This window comes from Canis aureus, chromosome 2, assembly GCF_053574225.1.
Source record: "Canis aureus isolate CA01 chromosome 2, VMU_Caureus_v.1.0, whole genome shotgun sequence".
NCBI lineage: Eukaryota > Metazoa > Chordata > Mammalia > Carnivora > Canidae > Canis > Canis aureus.
The window spans coordinates 8106536-8126874 of record NC_135612.1 but is presented as its reverse complement, the minus strand read 5'-3'; the positions used below and the strand labels follow the sequence as shown (position 1 = coordinate 8126874).

The 20339-nt window shown below is 44.6% G+C and overlaps 1 protein-coding gene across 1 annotated transcript in view; it reads right to left on the bottom strand.

Moving 5' to 3' along the window:
* The window catches only part of LOC144292425 (uncharacterized), a 100620-nt gene that overhangs the window by 10963 nt on the left and 69318 nt on the right, over nucleotides 1-20339 (bottom strand). The window contains exons 8-9 of the mRNA XM_077862659.1: nucleotides 3494-3651; nucleotides 1630-1672 (exon numbers count right to left, since the gene is read on the bottom strand). Coding sequence (XP_077718785.1) covers nucleotides 1630-1672; nucleotides 3494-3651 — 201 coding nt within the window. The remainder of the gene's footprint in view (nucleotides 1-1629; nucleotides 1673-3493; nucleotides 3652-20339) is intronic.

Here is a 20339-nt window from a genome sequence, read left to right as displayed (position 1 = left end):
TCTTCCTTTCCATGCCCCTTGACATCCTTTCTCTTTGGTTTCTATTCTAGTGCGAGGAAAGCAAAAGAGTATCAGTGGTATGTAGAAAGGATGTGGAAACGGGCACCCCAGCAAAGACTATGTCTACGCCCTGTCTATAAATGCTGGTCCCAATGTGTTATTTCACTGGCCATTCGGATTGTCCCCTGAGCCCTGTTCCTGGCATGTCTACTGTGTCTAACAGCAGCCCTTGGCTCCTGCTTCACTTTAGAATTCCCCTTTGTACAAAGGACCAAGTTACATGCCCCAGGGCAGCCTTGGTATTAGGTTCTCATGGTCAATGATGTGGAAGGTCATGATAAATTGAGATCTTCGGGCGGGGGAGGGCGGTGGGAGCTGTGGGTCCACGGGCCTGAGAGGCAGGCTTTCCCCCGTAACTTGACCTGAGGCAGAGGACACAGTGCTTTATCTCTTTATCATAATGCCCTGCCAAGTGCTGGCCAGTTTCGCTTCTTTATTTGGCTTCATTTTTGCTCTTTCGTTTTAACAAGGCGGTGCACAAGATTTCAGGATGCAGAGCTGACTGTATTCTTTGCTGTGAAATGGAAGCCTGCTGGGAGTTTGGGTGTTCCTTTTTCATTCTGCTATAGATGCTCTGAGTGCATTAGCAGAAGAGATCCCTCTGAAAAATATCAGGCTCATTAGGATGACGCATTGGAGAGATGGATGAGTGTATTGAGCATTGTGTTCCAGGTAAAATGAAACACAAGTCCTGCTGTTTGTCATATGATGATGCCAGTGATTGTTCAGAAAGGACAGTTATAGGACACAGGGCAGTACATGTAAGCTCAAACAATCCAGATTTTCCTGAATGTACAAGAGCCGGAAGATAGGGAGAGAAGATAATGGATTGTAAATACCTTTTTGCTTGTCTGGCATTTTGTAAGGAAATGAGCATATTTAAAGGTAATCTGTAACCTTACTAGAAATGCTGTTCATAGCATAAAAATTAAATAATTGGGTATTAAAGCAATCCCAGCCCCTCGCCCCCACCAGTGAAAGCTCGGAAAGTGGGGTATCAAATGTCTTAGGGGCTAAAGTGACCTGTTGATCTCATGAAGTTAGCTATCACTTTATAGGTCAAGCCTAACTTAAAAAGTATATTGCGTCAAGTCTGGGAGTTTTGCACAGGTAGGAGCTGCGGAAGGTGGGCTAGTATGCATCCTAAACAAGGATATGAACACTAATTCTGAACATAAGACATTCATTTTCTAAGAGGCCGCTCAGCCACCAGCACTGTCCCAAGACGTCCCTGAGACCTTGTACTTAGGGAATGAAAAGAAAACAGAAGCAGGGGTTTAACCTCCTGGACTGCTCTATGTGAAACGGAAATCCCACCCCAATTTGTGACTACCCAGCGAGTTCACTGAGAGAAATGTCACGCAAACTCACGAAAATAAAAAGAACAGCAGGAATGCAAGTTCCCTCATAGAATCTGAATAGAAAACCCTGTTAGCTTAAAATCCTCTTTGCCAGCTTTTAGAGATCTGAGAAGTCCTAGGGTGAACTGCATGACATCTGACTTGATCCTTTCCCCCTCGGGAGAGAAAAGCAGAATGAAAGCTGAGATGAATACCATGGATACCTCACCTGGCGGACAGGATGGGTTGCTTTGTCCATTGCCTCAAGCCACCTGCAAGACAGTAAGATGTGAGGCTCTCCGGTGGGGGCTGGATAAGAATCATTTGGAGGGGCTTGCTGTTCTCTCTGGAAACCCATCTTCCAGACAGAACCGTCCTGAGGCTCAGATATATCTCACTGCTTGAAGATCATGGTTAAAGGCAACACATTCTTGCAAGATTGGTATTACTAGAGGCCAAAATCCCACCCCCAACCAGGCATATTTAAAATTAATTACTGTTATCCTTCTCCTTGCCTATAGTTCAATTAGTGCCTAAGAGAAAATTCATCCATTCTTTTTTTTTTCTTTCTTTCTTTTTTTTTTTTTAAACCAAGGTGTGTGAATTTATCACCACTAGCAGAGCTGGTAACAACTGGTGTTATGAACTGGAAGGCACTGGCCTTTACAACATGGAAAGACTGGCAGACAGTCACTGTCCTGAGCTCCAGCCCTAAGTGTTCCTTGGACGCAGTGGCCACTTTCAGGACACCGTTTCGTACCCCTACTGGAGGACTGAATTTCCTTAGTCTTGTCTCCTCAGCCCCTACAGCCTATCTGTCCCATCTCATTTGCCAATCTCTTCCCATTTTCTTTTAAAACCTGTAATTTTCAATGAAACCCTCCTGCGTGCTCTCTTCCCCAGAGTTTGACTTATTCCCTCTGCCTTCTTTGGTTCCATTTCTTCTTTTGCAGGCCTGTCTGATCTCATGCCACACTCTTTAAGAACTCCTCCCTGGTCCCCACTTGGAGAGATCCTCATTCCCTACGGTCAATTCCCACGCCATTTTGTCTTCTCCTCTAGCACTTCTTAGTTTCTATTTTGCATTACAAATGTTCAACTGAATGCCCTATCTTCTTGGTTCAGAGCTTGTTTGAAGGCAAGAATTGGCACTTAATCATACTAATCATCTGTGGAGAACTTAAAACGGTGTCTTGGGCACATCAGCTAGCCCACAAATATTTTTTCCATGAATTGAAATACAATCAAGTTACTGTTATCATATTTCCCTATTTGTCCTTTAAAGCAACATGCATTTGAACAAACAACGTTCCACAAATAGGAACAGTATTTTGTTCGCCTAAGAGGTTTCCAACCTGGCCCTCCATTTAAAATTGGAGCTGAGTCCAAATTCTCTTACAGAGACGTGCCATTGACACTACACACTGTGGACCTTTATCTCTTCATCAGTCTCCCTTACTCCATCCTCCCTTCACCCTGAATTAGCAGCCCTCACCCTGAAATGTTCAGCTGGCTCACTGGATTGACCGATGATCTCCATTCCCTTAGGGTGATACACTGGATAATGATCTAAGCCCCTACTTGCTCGGAGGTTGTAGGCCACCTTCTTAGAAAGCCTGCACACTTCTCCCCCTCCAGTTGAGTTGTATGCTTAAAAATGTCAACTAGATCCATTCCTCCACAAAACTACATTAATACTATTTATTTTGCTCGTCTCCTCGTGGTGTGCTAAGTTGCAGCCCTACTACATTAGTTTTATACCTGGGACTATCCATCTGATTAGCTTAAAATATATAAATTTGATAACTTTGAGAAGCTAGATGTGAACTATGATGGTAATAAGCTTTTTTAGAAGATGTGGAGTTATGAGAGGAGCAGATGTTTCTGTTCTTTAGCAATTCTGTTAGGAAAAAGTGGAGGAGGGGAACAATGAAGAACCGAATTTCCCATTCCTTAGAAAAAGTTGATTGGCTTATGCTGTGAATTTGCCTTTCCCTTCTCTACTTCCAATCCCCCAAATCTATAAAGCTGCTATTGAAGAAGCATTCCTCTGCCCCACGTGAAGCTGGCAAGATCAGAGATTAATGAATTACCTTTTCATTTCTTGGTTCGACGTTGCACAGAGGCAAAAAGCTCGATTTCCAGACTGAGGCACACAGTTAAACACAAATGGTTTTCCCAAACTGCTATCCATGCCAACTTCTGCACCTTCTAATTTTATTATTTCCAGAGGCGGGCATTTTCCTTCGTCCTAAAATTAATAAGGAAGAGGTTCAGCATGGGCATTGTGATTAGTCAGGTAAGGAGAAAAGGAGTCGGGGAAGGAAGACTAAATTATTTTTAATTGATATAAACATATATATTATTTATATATATTTAAATACATATATAATACAAATATATATAATAAGAATACTTTTGAGTTGACTGTATGTTCTGAAATGAAACTATAACCCCACTGAGTTTTTCTTGATTATGTTCTCTGTGATATATTATGTGAACTCCAAATCTCCAGCTATGATATTTTTCCACATCCCTTTTGAATGGACTCTAATAATATGCATTTTATTTATGCCATCTGGGGAAAGTTGAATTAATTATTAATGCCCATTTTTTTCCCATGAGAAAAAAAATAAGAGAAATTCACTTTACAATATATGTGGTTGGTAGTGACATGAGATCTTTAATTTTCTACGATGAACATGTATTCCATGTGTATAGTGTCAGGCCCTCTTCTACATTGTTCACCTCTCTACTACAAAAAAAATAAAAATAAAAAATAAATTGTTCACCTCTCTTGGCTTTTCTTCACAAATGCTCATGAGGTCGTTGCTTTTATCATCTCTATTTTACAGATGGGGAAACTGCAGCACCAAGAGAATAAAGAACACTTCTCTTTAAATGACAAATAATTCTGTGGATCAATATTTTGTATATTTATTTGACAATTCCATCTCAAAACATCCTGTCTGTTAATCCTATCTTTTCTAAAAACAGCTATCTTAAGGTCTAATCCCTATACCCTGAAGTCACGAACTGTATGGGTACCACTCAGCGGTTGTTCTAGTCAGTGTACAGAGCTGTGAAACCATTGCCACCATCTAGCTTTAGAACTTTTCCATCACCTCCAGATCTTCTTTGAGCCCATTGGTAGTCAACCCCCACCCCCCAACCCCCCCCCCCCCCCCGCTCCTCCGATCATAGGCAATCACTCATCTGTGTTCAGCTCCTATGAACTTGCCATTTCTGGACACTTCTGTGGTCTTTGTGATTAGCTTTTTTTACTTAATGCAATGCTTTCAAGTTTCATCCCTGTTGTTGCACGTACTAGTTATTCATTCCTTTTGATTTCCTGTTATATGGATATGCATCATTTAGTTCATCTGTTCATAAGATAATGGAGTTTTTCTTTCTATTTTGGTCTGTTTTGAATAATGCTCCTATAAACAGTTGTGCACGAGTCTTTGGGTGGACACATGTTTCCATTCCCTTCGGTAGATTACTAAGAGTGAAATTGCTGGGCTGTAGGGTAAGTTTATCTTTAACTTTACTGGAAACTTCCAACCCATTTTCCAAAGTAGCTATGCCATTTTACGTTCCCGTAAGTAGTGTATGAGTGTTCGGGATTCTCTCTATCCTCACCAATGCTGCGTAGTGCTTATCTTCTTCATAAAGCTGCCGTCCTACTAGGGGTGGAGTAGGATCTCCTGGTGATTTGAATTTGCATATTTCTGATGCCTGATGGTGTGAAGCGTCATGCAGACCAGAGGTTCTTAATCAATTTTGGTAATGACTTTAAGATCCAGATGAAAACCATGGACCCTCTCGCCCCAACCCCCCCAATACATGTGTGTAAATACATGTGTGTACATGAATGCACACATGTGGGTCCATGCAGATACCTAAGTGTATACGTGTGCATGTAAATGCATATGGGTAGATGGACATATTATTTGACAAAAGGTAGTATCTCAGAGTGTTATGGCACTTTAGTTTATAGAGCATTTCCATGGGCTCTGTCTTTTTGTTTTTTATGACTCTTCTATAAAATAGGAAGCCACTAGTATCCTCATTTCCTAGAGGAAGAAAGTGAGTTTCAATTATGGGCCCCAAGGTTACATAGATAGAAATAGACCTTACATACTGGCCTTCTGACTCTGTCTTCCACACTACTTCTCCCATGTGTCTGGCTCTTGGGCCATGGAAATTTGGGAGCCTGCTGGATCTTAGAGGCAGCTACTTGAAGGCCGTGGTATTCAACATTTTGGGAGACAAGAGTATTTCCTGAAGCCATCAACTTTTCCAGGATAGAGACAGAGATGCAGAATTTTGTTTCGTTTCAGTAAATATAAGGAAGGTGGCACATTTTGCAATAATTGTGCATGGTCAATACTATGACATTAAAAGCCAGAAGAATATATTTGTATTTGCTTTCTTAAAGACAAAGGCTTTATGTGCCTATACATAGTGGCTACTTACTGATACCATTTTCTTGGTAGCGTTGCAATCTACAAAAGGACCTAGGGAAACAAATAAGCCTGGGAATTTTATACTCTTGAGAAGTGACAGATGTGGTCATTTTCTACGAGCAAACATTCACTGGATCTGCTTTCTTTGGGCCCAATATATAGATAAGATGAAATGTCGGTCTCTGAGTATTAGCACCATCAGGTTCCTCTGGAGCGACCATGTTCTCCACGTCCTTTGCTATAGGAGAATGCACAGGGTGACACTCGTGTGGCATGTGGCACACAATCAAGAACAGGAGCTAAAGACACTTAGGAGGCTCTTTCTCCTCTGCTCAAGTAGCAGCTATGTGAGAAGAATGAATGATTGATGAATGGATGAGATTAAAGAATGAATGCTACCGTCTCTTGCATGGCCTCTCTCCTGGCCCAGATTCCATTTTGACTAATCTCAGCTGCTGCTCCATTGTCCATGGTCAGGGGCCTGCTGTGGCCCTGGAGGCAGCTGCAGAAAGACCAAGATACAGAGCCTGTGTGGTGGGTGTGGGCACTCTTGCAGCTGTGTTGACTCATCTTATTCTTTTCTCCCCATTTCACCCGTCCAAGAACTTTAAACTCTGGTCTCACAGAGATACAGAATTTGGGAAAGGTTCTCCTTTTAGTTTAATCCTAACAGTCTCTAGTTCCGTACTTCCTGAGCAAATGTTTTCTAGAATTAAGAGCAACTGGAACCCCCATTTTTGTCTTACTGCCATGTCCTTGGGATCTTCAACTTTTCCCTTCAGCAAAACTCAGTCCCTCCGTTTAATTCTTAAATGGCTTCTGTTTGATTCCTTCCCTCTGGCTCTGCCAGAGGTTGTCAGAAAGTCTCACTTATGTCAGTATTGAAAACAAGAAAGGGTTCTTTAAGACCGGTTTCCCCACAACTTCCTATTCTCCTTCCCAAGGCATGGAAAGGCTCTCGCCTCATTTTTCTCTTCCTGAGCCAAAACAGAGGTCCAGCTGCTTCATGTGTGCAAGATTGAGGAGAATAGAAGGGATGCTGAATAGAACAATACCATGGAATTTTTTAGTGAGGTCCAGAAGCTTTCGACTGGGAATACAGGAACTTGGGCTGTTGATGCCAGGTGGTCTTGGATAATGTTGACATTGCCTATGGTGGAAATAAGATTTCTATAGAAATAATTCTAAAGGTCAGACTGTTCAGAAAAGGGAAATAGTAAATAATAGTAACGACAAAACCCAACTCAGAGTGAATCTACTTCTAAATTAAATTATTTCTATAAAGAAAAAATGTGGACAAGGACATTTGTCTCTGTCCCGGGCTCTCTGGTAAAATAAAATTGCCTACAGAGGTTTTTTAGTTATTTGCTTTGGTCAAAATTTTGGTTTAAGCTTGGTAGAAATATTGTGTGGTTTTTGCCTCTTTGTCTCTGGAGAGGGGAAAATGTGGGGACTTTATACCAGCATGCTTCACTTTATCTGAAGGCACAGCCGTGAACATCTACAAACTAAGAAAGAGGAAATAGGCATCTTTAGCCATGAAAAAGAGCTAATTCTCAGTGGGGAAAACAGAGCCAAAATAAATGTAGAGGGAAAGAAAGCATGTCCTAAAGCAAAAACAGCACATGAAAGGTGCATAAAATACACATCTAGAGTGCTATATTTAAAGCTAGCAGACTGAAGCGAAACTGAAGAGTGAGTGTCTCTTGGAGCCTTATTAATGATGATCAGAGCCTTTTATCTGTAGGCAACAGTTTGGAGGCAACCCCTCCTCACTGGTGTCTGAAAACCATCACTCTCTGATAGCTCTGAGGCCGTGGCCTTGGTCCATGTCATAGCTGATTGGATCAGGAGGGTGGCCAAGCCTGCAAAGGCAAAAAGGAGAGATATGGGAGTACTCCTGCCGTAGTGACACTGGCTCTCTCCATCCTCGATTACATGGAAGTCTTGACCCTAGAGACTGCCCTCCCCTTGTGACACCACTCAACATTATTACAAACGTGTATGTAGGTATTTATTTATTTATACTCTCCTCTTCCCCCCCCCACCCCAAGTAGAACAGAGGACGCCAAGTACCGCGATCATGCGAGTCAAACTCTTGTCTGTGGGTGCTACCGGGTTCCCTGTTGAAGCTTTGTGAGCTTAACATTTCTCTTTCTGCTTTTATCAAGAATTTGAGATGGTGACAGCTCAATCCCCCGGAGTTGCAGCTACTCTTGTCTGAATAGAAGTACAGTTACTGCTCTTTCCCTGCTTTTATGGTGCCTGGCGGCCACCGACACCAACAGAGATAACTGGCTGCAAACTTGGAATTTCGTGCTTTTCCTTCTCGGTTCGCCTGGAGTGGGAACCGTGCTGTAGGCATGATAAATACACGCTGGCAGCATCATGTTGTTTGCTGGCACCAGGGAGATCTGGGGCTCTGGGAAGCATGGGCTGCTTGGGGGGCTGGAGGAGTTGGTGTGCACACAGACCGGCTGCCCCGGGAAAGTTAGCTAAGTGGGGGGATGACATCAATGTCAGGGTCCCAGCCCCCTGGGACAGTGTGGAAGTGTCCTTTCTGGCCTCATCACCCGTCTCCTTGGTCACCGTTTTCCTTGGCTCCTCCACTACCCTGAGAGCCTAACCACTACCACCCGAGCAGAGCAGAGCAGAATGGGAAGAGGTTCCTCTGAGTCCTACTCGTGACCTTTCCAAAGTTGTCGAAAAGTTTCCAGGTGAGGTGTAAAATCAGGATATTCTGTGTCTTGAGCTCTGCCACTGAATGTTTGCCCTACAAGCTTTCCCTCTGAACTCAGGGTATGTTTTGGTTTGTAGATGGATTCTAGGGCCAGACAAGCTGGGCTTGAATCCTTGCTTCTGTGGCCGTGGGCAACTTACTTAAACTCTGTGAAAGAGGATTTAGTTAATACATATGTAAACTGTTCTGAACACAACCTGGCACTTCGTAAGTGATGTATAAATGTTAACTTTCGTTATTTTGATTTTTCTTTATTTCTTTTTCTTTTTTCTTTTTTTCTTTCTTTCTTTCTTTTTTTTTTTTTTTTTTTTGGTTAACTTTCATTATTATCTAGAAATTTGATGAAAGTGGAGAGTAGGGACTGGAAAACTTGTTAATTGGAAATCTTTTTCCTTTAAAATTAATTTATTAAGGAAGATCTTATTTACTTATTTGAGAGAGAGAGTGCACAAGAGAGAGCCTGGGGAGGGGAGCTGAGGGAGAGGGGGAAAGAGGGAGAAGCAGGCTCCCCACTGAGCAGGGAGCCTGATGTGATACTTGATCCATCCCAGGGCCCCGGGATCATGACCTGAGCCAAAGGCAGTAACTGACTGAGCCACCCAGGCGCCCCCCAAAGAATCTTTAATATGGGTGTCAGAGTAACCTTATTGACAATGAGTCCTTATATCTGCCCTTTTTTTTCTCTCTCTCTCTCTTTAAGAACCACAGGTTACATGAACAGGGGGAAGGCCTTCATCTCTGGGAATCTCTGTGTCCCCATTTGTAAAACGGGGTACCAGCACCTTCCTTTATAAGGATAAAACGAGATCATCCAAGTAAAGTGTACCTAACATTGAGGTTTTTTTTTTTTTTTTCCCCTTCCCACCTCTGGGGTCCAGTTTCAAGTGCAAATGGAACATTGCCACAATATCCCTAGGACTCAGGACGCTGCTCCAGACCCAGCAGTGGTTACTACTGAGAGGGGGGCTGGGCTGGTGCGCGGGTGGGGATGGGGCTGGAGCAGAGGGAGAAGGCAAAGAGGGGAGGAGGCTGCGTGATCTCACTGTTTCTCAGAAAGAAATTGTGATGATCTTGGGCTTGGATCCCGGGCCTGGATTCCTGTTAATCTGCCCCTTACTCAGAGATTCGGAGGATTCAGTGTTTGCCCCGTTACGGTTGGACCTACAATCTCCCAGAGCCCACAGGGAGAGGCTGTTGCAAGAGCCAGGCACTTACTAATGGCTCTCTCTTCCTCTGTGACCCTGTCCTGGGGCAGCTGCTTTTGGCCCAGTCCTGCCTCAATTAACATCCTTGCTGTAATGAATTTTTTTTCTCCTCACTATCCTCCCTCCCTCTCTTCCTACCTCCAATGCTGACTGAGTGCTTTGGAACTTTTTGCCAGACTTTGTGTTAAGCACTAATGGGCTAATTTTTAGCCTTAGACTGATTTGCTGGGGTTCAGTCTCATTCTTTTTTTTTTTTTTCTTTTTTTTTAAGATTTTATTTATTTATTCATGAGAGACACAGAGAGAGGCAGAGACATAGGCAGAGGGAGAAGCAGGCTCCCATGCAGGAAGCCCGATGTGGGACTCGATCCCAGGACCTGCGAGTCACGACCTGGGCCGAAGACAGATGCTCAACCACTGAGCCACCCAGGGGACCCCAGTACTTGTAATCTCTTGTTCAAAAGACTGTTTCGTGTGGGTATTATGGGCCTGGGTAGATGCAAGCTCCCTGTGAGTGGAGATTATGAATTTTTCCCCCAGATAGTAGCTAAGACAGGGCTGGATCCAGAAGAAATACTCAAACACACAAAGATCAAAGCAGACAACTGCCAAGGAGCCCATAGTCCTGGTGTCCAGCACCAGGGGCTTTGGGTTAAGAGTGTTTTGCTGTTTCTTCACAGCGATGGCATAACCTCTCCAGAGACAAGTTTTCCTAGTTCTATTTTTGGAGAACTTTTCTCCTCCCTGGAACCATGTGAAGTGCACTTGTCGGGTGGCTTTGGCCTTTTCCATCCTTGAGTCCTCACCAGGATAAAAGACCTGAACCCTGGTGCCCTGGTGCTGGCGCTGGTGCGTCGGGCGTCCCTCCCTCCCTAGCTGCTACCCAGGGGTGGACAACGCTGTGGGCTCCTTATCTCAACTCAGGGCATGACCGTGCAGAGTGCTCTTGGCAACGGCTTTAATTCCTAGAACTTGTTGATGATTAGTCCTTTCCCCATGATGTGGGCAAAGAGCAATAACATAAGTGGAAAGTGTTCGCTGTCTAGACCGAAGCTTTGGGCTAATATGTTGGTTTAATTTGTGACCCTGTTCCACTTTTGCACAGAAGTAGAATTGACTAGATATTAATTTTCCCTTCAGTGGAAAAACATTTAGAACCTCAGTGCTAAATGGTATTTTCTTATAAAATGCTTTAACTCTATGAGCTCTACTTTTATTCTACTTCTACAGATTAAAAAAAAAAAATGAGACCTGTCCCAGTTTTGTAGCTTAGAGATACTATTCTTGGATTGGAGACACTGATTTATTGGAAATATTATTGAATATAACAGCAATAAGAATGGGTCTCTTAATTCTCTTCCCATTTGTTCCAAAGATTTTGCTAGATGCTTTTATATATATATAATATATAGAGTTATATATATAAAATTATATAATATATATAATTATATTATATATTATATATAATTAGATAATATATGTATTATATAATTATACATAATATATAATAAATATATAGAATATATAATATATAGTATATATTATATATAATATATGTTATATATAATCATGTAATATATATTTATAATATAATACATAATGTAATTATATATAATATATAAATATAAATATATTATATATATTATATATAAATATAAATATATAAAAACATATATAATATATAATATATAATTATATAATATATAATTAATATATTTATTATAATATATAAATATAACATATATATATTTTAAATTCCAATAGAATCCATTTAAAAAAATTTTTTTTAACAGAATCCCTTTTGGATCTGTGTAGATTGTGAATTATGCACATTTTGAATAGTATTATGCAAGCATCAAGCACAAAATCAGAAATGAGGTAAATACTCCCAAATCAAAAAATAAACAAGAATTCCCAGACTTTTGGACCGCGAGGGCTCTGTTTCCTCAGTCGGCACAAGGTAGTGCTTCTTTAGCTGGAAATCAGAAATCCCTGCCACTCCCTGCCACTCGCTTTTCGTCCTGGATTCCGGCAAGGATGGGAAGACATCCCTTGCACAAGGGCAGTTGTCCTGAATCGCGATGCCAGAGAGCCACCAGCAGTGCAGTGTGACCCCCGCGCACGGTGAGCGGTTAGTCAATGATCACTTGGTGGATCCGAAGGGGATCAGTGTGGTAAGAAGCCCGCGGGGTGGTGCCTCGCTGTTGCACCCGCAGCCTGGGTCCCAGGCAAGGTTCGCCTTGCTCCCTGAGGATGCGCGTAACTTGTCAGCTGCAGCCAAGTACCTCTGAGTGGCCTTAGCTTTATCCTCTCAATCTTGCTCTTAGACTCCTTCCTCTCTCCTTCTTTCCTTCGGAAAAATAGCACATGTGTGAAGGCTTTTTGTATGTAACTTTTTATTCTCAAATAATCATAGATTCACAGGGAGTTGAAGAAATGTGTACCCCTGTTTGGTCCTCCTGACACATACACACAAACACACTCAATCAGCTTATAAAACTGTGGTAGCGTGTGTGTTCCTGAAGGTCAGTAGCTCACGGAGTTTAAGTTCTGGGGGGAAAAAGTCTACATTGAGATGCAGTTCCCTTCTCCGCAGGCTGCCGTCCAGGACGGGTTCCCCGGCCTGTCACCAGTGCCATCTCTGCCCACGAGCAGAAGGATGCAGTCAGCAGCCTGGGATTCTTAAATATTTTATCTCTGAATTTAGGTTTTGTACGTGAAGTGTGATGGAACCGTAGAGCGTGTGCCAAGGCCCTGGGGCCACTGCGCATGGGTGGTCTGCACCTGCCTGCATCTGTGAGATGGAGCCACAGCCTCCCAGGCCCTGCTCCTGCCTGGCGACCCCCCGTGCCCCTGCTGTGGGGTGCTGGGTGTGCAAGCCAGAGCCTGGGCTCAGGAAAGGAATCCGGGGCCCAGGAGGGTTTGTGTGGCCCGGCAGGTAGCCTGCTGGTTGAGCGGGTCCTTTGATTTTAAATAATGCGGAGCACCAGGACGAGGCAAGACAGAGGCAACTGAAGCATGGAGAAGCTCGTGGACGGCGCTCTGAACGTTGGCCTCCTGCGCAGGCCCCCGCAAGCTGACTGCCTGCCCTCCTGACAACTCACAGCCCGCCTCTCACCGGCCGTGGTGGCCCAAGAGGTAGATTTGCCGGGAAGTAGGAAGCTTCCACCGAAGCCCCGAGGACTCCTGGCTTGGCCAAAGCCAAAAGAGCTGCCATTAACACCAGAGCAACCTTGAGGTCCAGTCGGAGACTCCGAGCTCAAGGACGCCACCCCAGCCACAGGTGGCCCCGGCCCTCCAGAAATGCACACCTGCCCCCCCACCCCCGTCTTAGGAAGGTCTGTGCTTGCTTCCCCCTGAATGCAGTTCACGCTTTCCCCATTCTGTCCCTTTGCTTAAGCCATTTCCCTCTTGTGAAATGGCATTTTACCCACCCCCTGAGGCCCACCTGTCGCTCCTCTGTCCTATGTTCCCCGCCTGTGACTACCACGGTGCCTTTGCACCTGCTTCCTCCGCCCGGGCCATTCCTTTTCTAGATCTCGTACAGCTAAATTATCTTGTCATTTGGAGAGAAGGTCCCCTTTCCAGAGAGGCCTGCCTGAAGACTTGCTCGCAGCTAGCCTCCGTCTCATCCCATTCCTCTTCCATTGATTGTATTTATCACTCTTTAGATGAACTTCGTTTATTTAATTAATTTTTTTATTTTTTATTTTATTTTTTTACTAGCGCAATGATCCTGTCTCCCGTGAGAGTAGGGACCTCTCTTGCCTTCTGCACTTCCGTAGGCCTTACACCACGCCTGGCATACACTTGTCGAACGAAGGCATGCACTTTCCCTCCTCCAAATACTGCATGTTATACTTTCCTTACATGTTTTCCCTCCTCCTCTATGTGATTAGCTTCTGGGACGGGGGCGGTGATTCGATCTTCTCCCTCACAATGCCTAGGAGGGGCCTGGGCTCCAGTAAGTCTTCCCTGAATGCGTATATAAAAATAAATGGTGCAGGGGCAGAGCGTTTCTTTTCTCTTTCAGAACAACTGGACACAGCATTAAGCCAGAGAGATCAAAACTAATTGCTGGAACGAGAAGCACATGCCGTTTAGCATTCATTGCATCTGCACCAAGGACAGCCTCGGAAAAGCGTGTAGTCACCCAAGGGCACATCGCGTCCAGAGTGACCTCTGTGTGCATTGCAGTGCTACTCTCTTCAGGCAAGTGGTTGCCTTTGTGGCCTGTGGGATGAAAAGCTTCCTAAAATAGAGACCAGGGAGGAAGTCTGGTTCTGATGGGAGGGCTCAGAGCAAGAGGGCACCTTCTTTATGAGCATCGGGCATCGGCGTAATTGCTCTGGCAAAGCTCTTGGCTTTTCGTTATTGATTAAAAAATGGAGATACTAACCGACAAATCATTTTGGAGATCTGGGGGTGGCGAAGAAGGTAAGGTGTGGCGTTAGTCGACAGTGACAGGCTTGGTGCAGAAATGGGACCATTAGGTCAAAACAGTGTACGTAAAAAACCAGATGAGGGATGTGGTCCAGCTCTCCTGGGTGGGGAGCGCGGGAGGCCCGCGGACCAGCTCATCTGGGTTGAGGTGAGGCTCTTTTTTTTTTTTTTTTTTTTTAAAGATTTGTGCATATATTTTGGATTTCAACATTAATGTCAAAAATACATAGTATGATTTTACATAGGATTTGTGCTACATTAGAACACTAGAGACAAACATCACTTGAGTATTAAGGAAATCATTAAATATTAAATAACTGAGAAATAAAGTGTGTAAACACTAACTGGGGGGATTTTTGCTATTGCAAGACGTCCAATGAAATGGTTTCAACAGTACAAAAAGGATTATTAGGACATGAGTGTTCCCAGTCTACTTGGACTATGGGGATCTCATTCCAGGATTCCTTTAATAAAAACTGGTCCAGGATAACAGGAGAGGATCCTGCAAGAAACGTCTAGAGCAGCGAAATACCTCAGGCGGCTGAGAACAGGGTGGCCAAGCACAAGCCGGAGGATTCAGAGGCCAGAGAGAGGATGTGCGATGTCCTGAGCCTCATTTGCACAACCAACTGCCTGTCGTCCTGCCCCACGGAAAGGCTTCTCCCCCTTAAATGTGGGGCCTCTGCTCCCCAGGGCGCCCTTCACCTCCTTGAGACAGGAAGCCTCAAGCGGACAAGTGGTTTGGTTCCTGGAGAGAGTTAGAGATTCTGAGGGCTTCCAGGGGGTGTGGGGTGGGCCCTGCATGTCCCCCCCACTTTTTTTTTTTTTTAAGAATACAAGAACATTTGTTTTTCATCCAGCTGGGAGGCCACCTGGCCATTCCTTCCTGCATGCACCCCCAGCTCACTGCAGGTCATCAGCCACGAAGCAGACAACAGCCCCAAGTCCAAGCAGCTCCTCCCCACCCCCCATGAGGCCAACATGTGAAAGGGATCCTGTCCCGTGGCCCCAGCCCACCTGGCCTGGCTGGAGGCCTGGGAAGAGGAAGCCGGGTGGCGAGGTGGGCACGAGGCCCCGGAGCCCCAGGCCCAGGCTCCCCCAGGGAGGGGCCGTCTCCTGTCTCCTTGCTCTGCAGAGAGGCACTCATGTCACCAGCCACGTCCCGGGAAGGCCCCCCAGCCGTGCACCTCTGGGCACCTGGCTGCAGCTCCCAGGCCCTCCCCGGGGCGCTCAGTGCGGCTGTGGGTGCTGATGGCGAGGGGCGAGGACCTGGGTGCTAGACCAGTGTCCCCGGGCTGCAGGGCAGCCCGCACTGTCACCTGGACGCCTGTCCCATTGGGGGGGCACAGAGGGGCCTGGTGGGGCCCGGCCAGCGCTCCCGGGCAGGGGGAGGCGGCCTCTTTCTCTCTCTCCTGCCACCGAGCAGCTCACCCCATCCCTCCTGGCAGGCCCGGGTGCACGGGCCCCTCCAGCTCATTCGCTTCGTCCTCCTCCTGGCCTGGACCCTGTTGATGATGATACACAACCAGAGTTTGCCTTTAGACTTGCTCAGCCGGGGCTCCCAGTTGGCTTTTTGAGTTTCTCTTTGGTTTTTCTCCCATTGGCCAGATGTTTCCGGTCGAGGAGTAGAGGATTGATTTGCCCAATCAGTTAGTTACCTGGTAAAGCAGCACCTGCCTCCCAGCCTGGTGCCCCTCGTGCGCCCCGTGGCACCCCAGCTCCTGCCCGACCGAAGCCTGCTCCGGGAGCTGGGGGCTGCGGCGAGGCCTGGCGGCCGTCCCTCGGGGCTCCTCCCGCCTCTCCTCCCAGGCCTGGGCAGCCCCGCGACCCCTGGGTGGCTGCCGCCCAGCTCCGCCCCGGAGGCCCCCCCACGCCGTTCTCCCCACTCAGAGGCCACAGGTGTGTAACAGGTTCCTAGGGCTGCTCTAGCCCCTGCCACACGTGTAGCAGCCTGGCGCATGATGCATGAATTTTCCTAGAGTTCTAGAAGTCAGAAGGCCGCAGTCACTTCCACTGGGCCCACGTCGGGCTGTTGGCTCATGCCTGAGGCCCGAGAGGACCATCTTTTTCTGGCTGGAAAATCCAGCGTTAGGAGCTGCCTGTGTGCCTAGGCCTGTAGCCCCACATCGCTGCAACCTCTGCTTCACACCTCCTCTTCTGAGTCTGACTTGCCCACCCCCCTTTTATGGGGATCCTTAGGATGCCATTGGGCACACCCCGATCATCCAGGATAGTCTCCCCATCTCAAGACCCTGGATTTCATCACGCCACAGTGTCCCTTTGGGCATCTAAGGTGACATAGTCACAGGTCCCAAGGACGCAGGTGTGGATATCTTTGGTTTGGCCGCATGGTGTGGGCAACGGGACATGTTTTTCTTTCTACCCAGGCATCATGCCGCTCGCCTGGTTAAGATCTGTGACTTCCCATCGCGTGTAAAATCAGTCCCCACCCCAACACCTGGCTTACCAGACCCTGCCTGCTTCTCCGGCCGTTTCTCAACCAGCCTTGCCCCCACTCTCTGCTCCTGTCACACTGGCTTGTGCCTGTTCCTCTTAAAATGCCAGGCCCTCTCCTTGTGAGGGTCTCAGTGCTGCTACTCTCTGGCTGCACTATTCTTGTCCCAGCTCCTCCATGGCTGTTTGCTCTCTTACTTTGGGTCTTTGGCCCCGTATCACCTTCTCTGAGAGATGGCAAGTATCTAACAAGTGTTTCCAGTGATGGAATCCACTGTTTACTCTAAGGAAGGGAGATGACATTGATTATGTGTCTAGGACCTTTTATTGCTAAATGCTCAAATGCCTCATTTGTGGAGCATCCTGGGACCCACTTGACAAAAGAAGAAACTGAGGCTTAAGCAACTTGCCAAAATTTACAAGGCTAGTGAGTAGTAGGATGAAGCCTGAACACAGCCTGACAGCAAACCCAGTACCATTACTATTGTACGTATCTGTGTATTATAGAGAGCGTAGCCAGGAGGGGAAAGCTTGGACTGTGGACTTACACTTAAATTCTGACAATGTCACTTAGTAACTGTGTGACCTTGAGTAAATGCCTTAGTCCTGGCGATATTCAATTTCCACATCTCATATCTTTGTTGGGAAGAGTAAATGAAATAATAGATACCAATAATAGATGCCTGGTAGTAAAGCAAATGCTTAACAAATACTAAGTCGAAAATATTATCAATAGAAACCTGAAGCATTTTTGCTTTTTTTTTTTTTTTTTTTGCTTCCCTCTAATTTAAAAGAAACTTCAGTGAAAACACAATCCAATTTAAAAATGAGCAGAGGACATGAACAGACATTTCTCCACAGAAGACATCCAGGTGGCCAACAGACACATGAAAAGATGCTCGACATCACTCCTCATCAGGGAAATGCAAATCAAAGCTACGACGCGATATCACCTCACACCTGTCAGGATGGCTAAAATCCACAACACAAGAAACGAGTGTTGGTGAGGATGTGGAAAAACAGGAGCCCTCCTGCACTGTTGGTAGGAGTGCAAACTGGTGCAGCCACTGTGGCATACAGTCTGAGAGTTTTCCTCAAAAAATTAAAAATAGAATTACCATATAACCCAGTAATTCCGCTAGCAGGTATTTACCCAAAGAATATGAACACACTAATTTGAAGTAAAAATATATATGCCCCTATGTTTATGGCAGCGCTATTTAAATAGTCAAATTATGGAAGCAACCCTAGTGTCCATTCATAGATGAATGGGTAAAGAAGAGGTGATACACACACACACACACGCACACACACACACACACACAATGGAATATTATGCAGCCATTAACAAAGATGAGATCTTGCCATTTGCACAACATGGATGGATCTAGAAAGTCACAGTGAGTGCTAAGTGAAATAAGTCAGAGAAAGATCTATGATTTCACTCCCATGTGGAATTAAAAAAGATAAATGAACAAAGAAAAAAGAAGCAAATAAATAGACTTTTAACTCTAGAGAACAAACTGAAGGTTACCAGAGGGGGTGTGGAGGGAGAGATGGTTGAAATAGGTTTAGGGGATTAAGAGTAGACTTATCATGACAAACATTGACTAATATATAGAATTGTTGAATCCCTATATCGTGCACCTGAAACTAATATAACACTGTATGTTAATTACGCTGGAATTAAAATTTAAAGAATAAAAGAAGCTTGAGTGAGAAAACTTGAAAGAAATGCCCCTGGTTAATAGTTCCCCCGTATTTTTATTATTATTTCTTCCTGTCACAAATATTCTCAAGCTGAAACTCACTGAAACAGGTTCCCCCAGCAGTAATGGATATTTTGTAACTCACTATCAACAGGAAAGAGTCAAAATTTATCAGTGTTGAAATGATGTCCTTTTGGGACATTGGAGGTTGAAGAATGAGAAATATTCAAGTGGGTGAGAGAAAATGTCCTGAGACCTAGCAGCTCCTGTTTCCTCATGACATTGTCTCCCTAGTGAAAAATTTCCAGAAAGTTACATTTTTTCTCTCCCATCAGGACGGTAAATAAAGCATCTCTCTTAAACTCCCATGCTAACAATTTCTTTTCTGCCCAATGCTTAATGCTGCCATGTTCAAAAGACAAAATCTGTAAAAAAATGTTTATATGAAGATGTCATATCCTTGCTTAAGGCCTCCAATGAGTCCCCATAACTTGGAGAATAAAGCCCAAACACCATTCATTGTTTAATAAGACTCTCCAGTATCTGATTCTGCTCTACTTTTCAGAGCTCTGTTTCCTGGCACGATTCCCCATTCCATCACCACTGCCTCACCCTCCACTTTATAAAGAAGGTGCTGTTTGTTGCTCTTCATTCTCACACTGGGAATTAACTGCAAGAATGTAGACGTGTTTGTGTTTGCAAGAGCACCAGGGATAAAATTTATCCCCACATCCTCTACAGATGAGAAGAGAGTTCGCAATGTGGTCTGAGAGCTCAGTGGCCCAAGATTTGGATCAACCAAACCTATGGCTAGTAAATATCCTTATAGGCAGGTAAGATGGTGTTAGAGAATACCAACAAAAGCAAAGAGCTTCAAAACTTGTATCTGAAGTGTCAATGTATCGATTGATTATCAAATAGCTAGTCTGTTCCCATGGGAAGTTTAGTCGTAAGGTCATTTTTTCTTTTTCTTTTTCTTTTTTATAAATTTATTTTTTATTGGTGTTCAATTTGCCAACATATAGAATAACATCCAGTGCTCATCCCATCAAGTGCAAGAGTCAGCTTTCCAGTGTAGAAGATATCCTGAGAGATATGCCTAAGTCCCCGATATTCATGCCTCTTTTCTTTCATTTCAATTCAACTAACATTTATTGAACACCTATGATGTGCAAGGCTCCTTCTTAAAGACACATAGAGAAGTATGGAGGGTGAATAAATTTAATTATACTCTGGAGATATTGATAGGGTCTCACGAAGGAGGCCATATTTTGGCCTCTATAGATATCGGAGGGTAAGAAAGCCAAGCAGAAGGCATGACATGAAGAATGGTATAGGAGTTGGAGCGAAAGAGTGTTCTGGGGTAGCAGCAAGTGGAAGGGGACTCGATGGAGCACAGGAGGCACTGAGGAATGCTATGGGGGGGTAAGTCTGGAAGTCATACTCAGGTTATGGAGACTCTAAATGCAGGCTGAGGAGTTTGACTTTTTTCTATGTATAGTAAGGAATTCCTGAAACTTGGAACACAGAAGTGACACGGTCTCCCATTACTTATCATAAAATACAGAGAAGGAAAAAAAAAAGAAAAAAAATACAGAGAAGAGTTAGCTGCATGTTTCAGGTGCAACAAGTTATTTACCGTAGCTGTTTCTCTAAAGAACACATTTCCTAATTTCTTTCTTTCTGGAGCAAGTATTCGAAGCTCCAAAGAGTGTGTTCCTGAACAAATACAAGAACAAAGGATTGTGTTGTCTGAAAGTCTACATTTTGCTCTTCTTTATGTTCCACTGAGTTTACAAGAATATCAACAGAATATGTGTGCCTGGGAAAGATTCATAATCTTCAGATGGAAAATTTAGAAGAACCTGAACAAAAGAAAAACCATTTAAAAAAAGCACAATGGGTTCTAGCCAAAATTC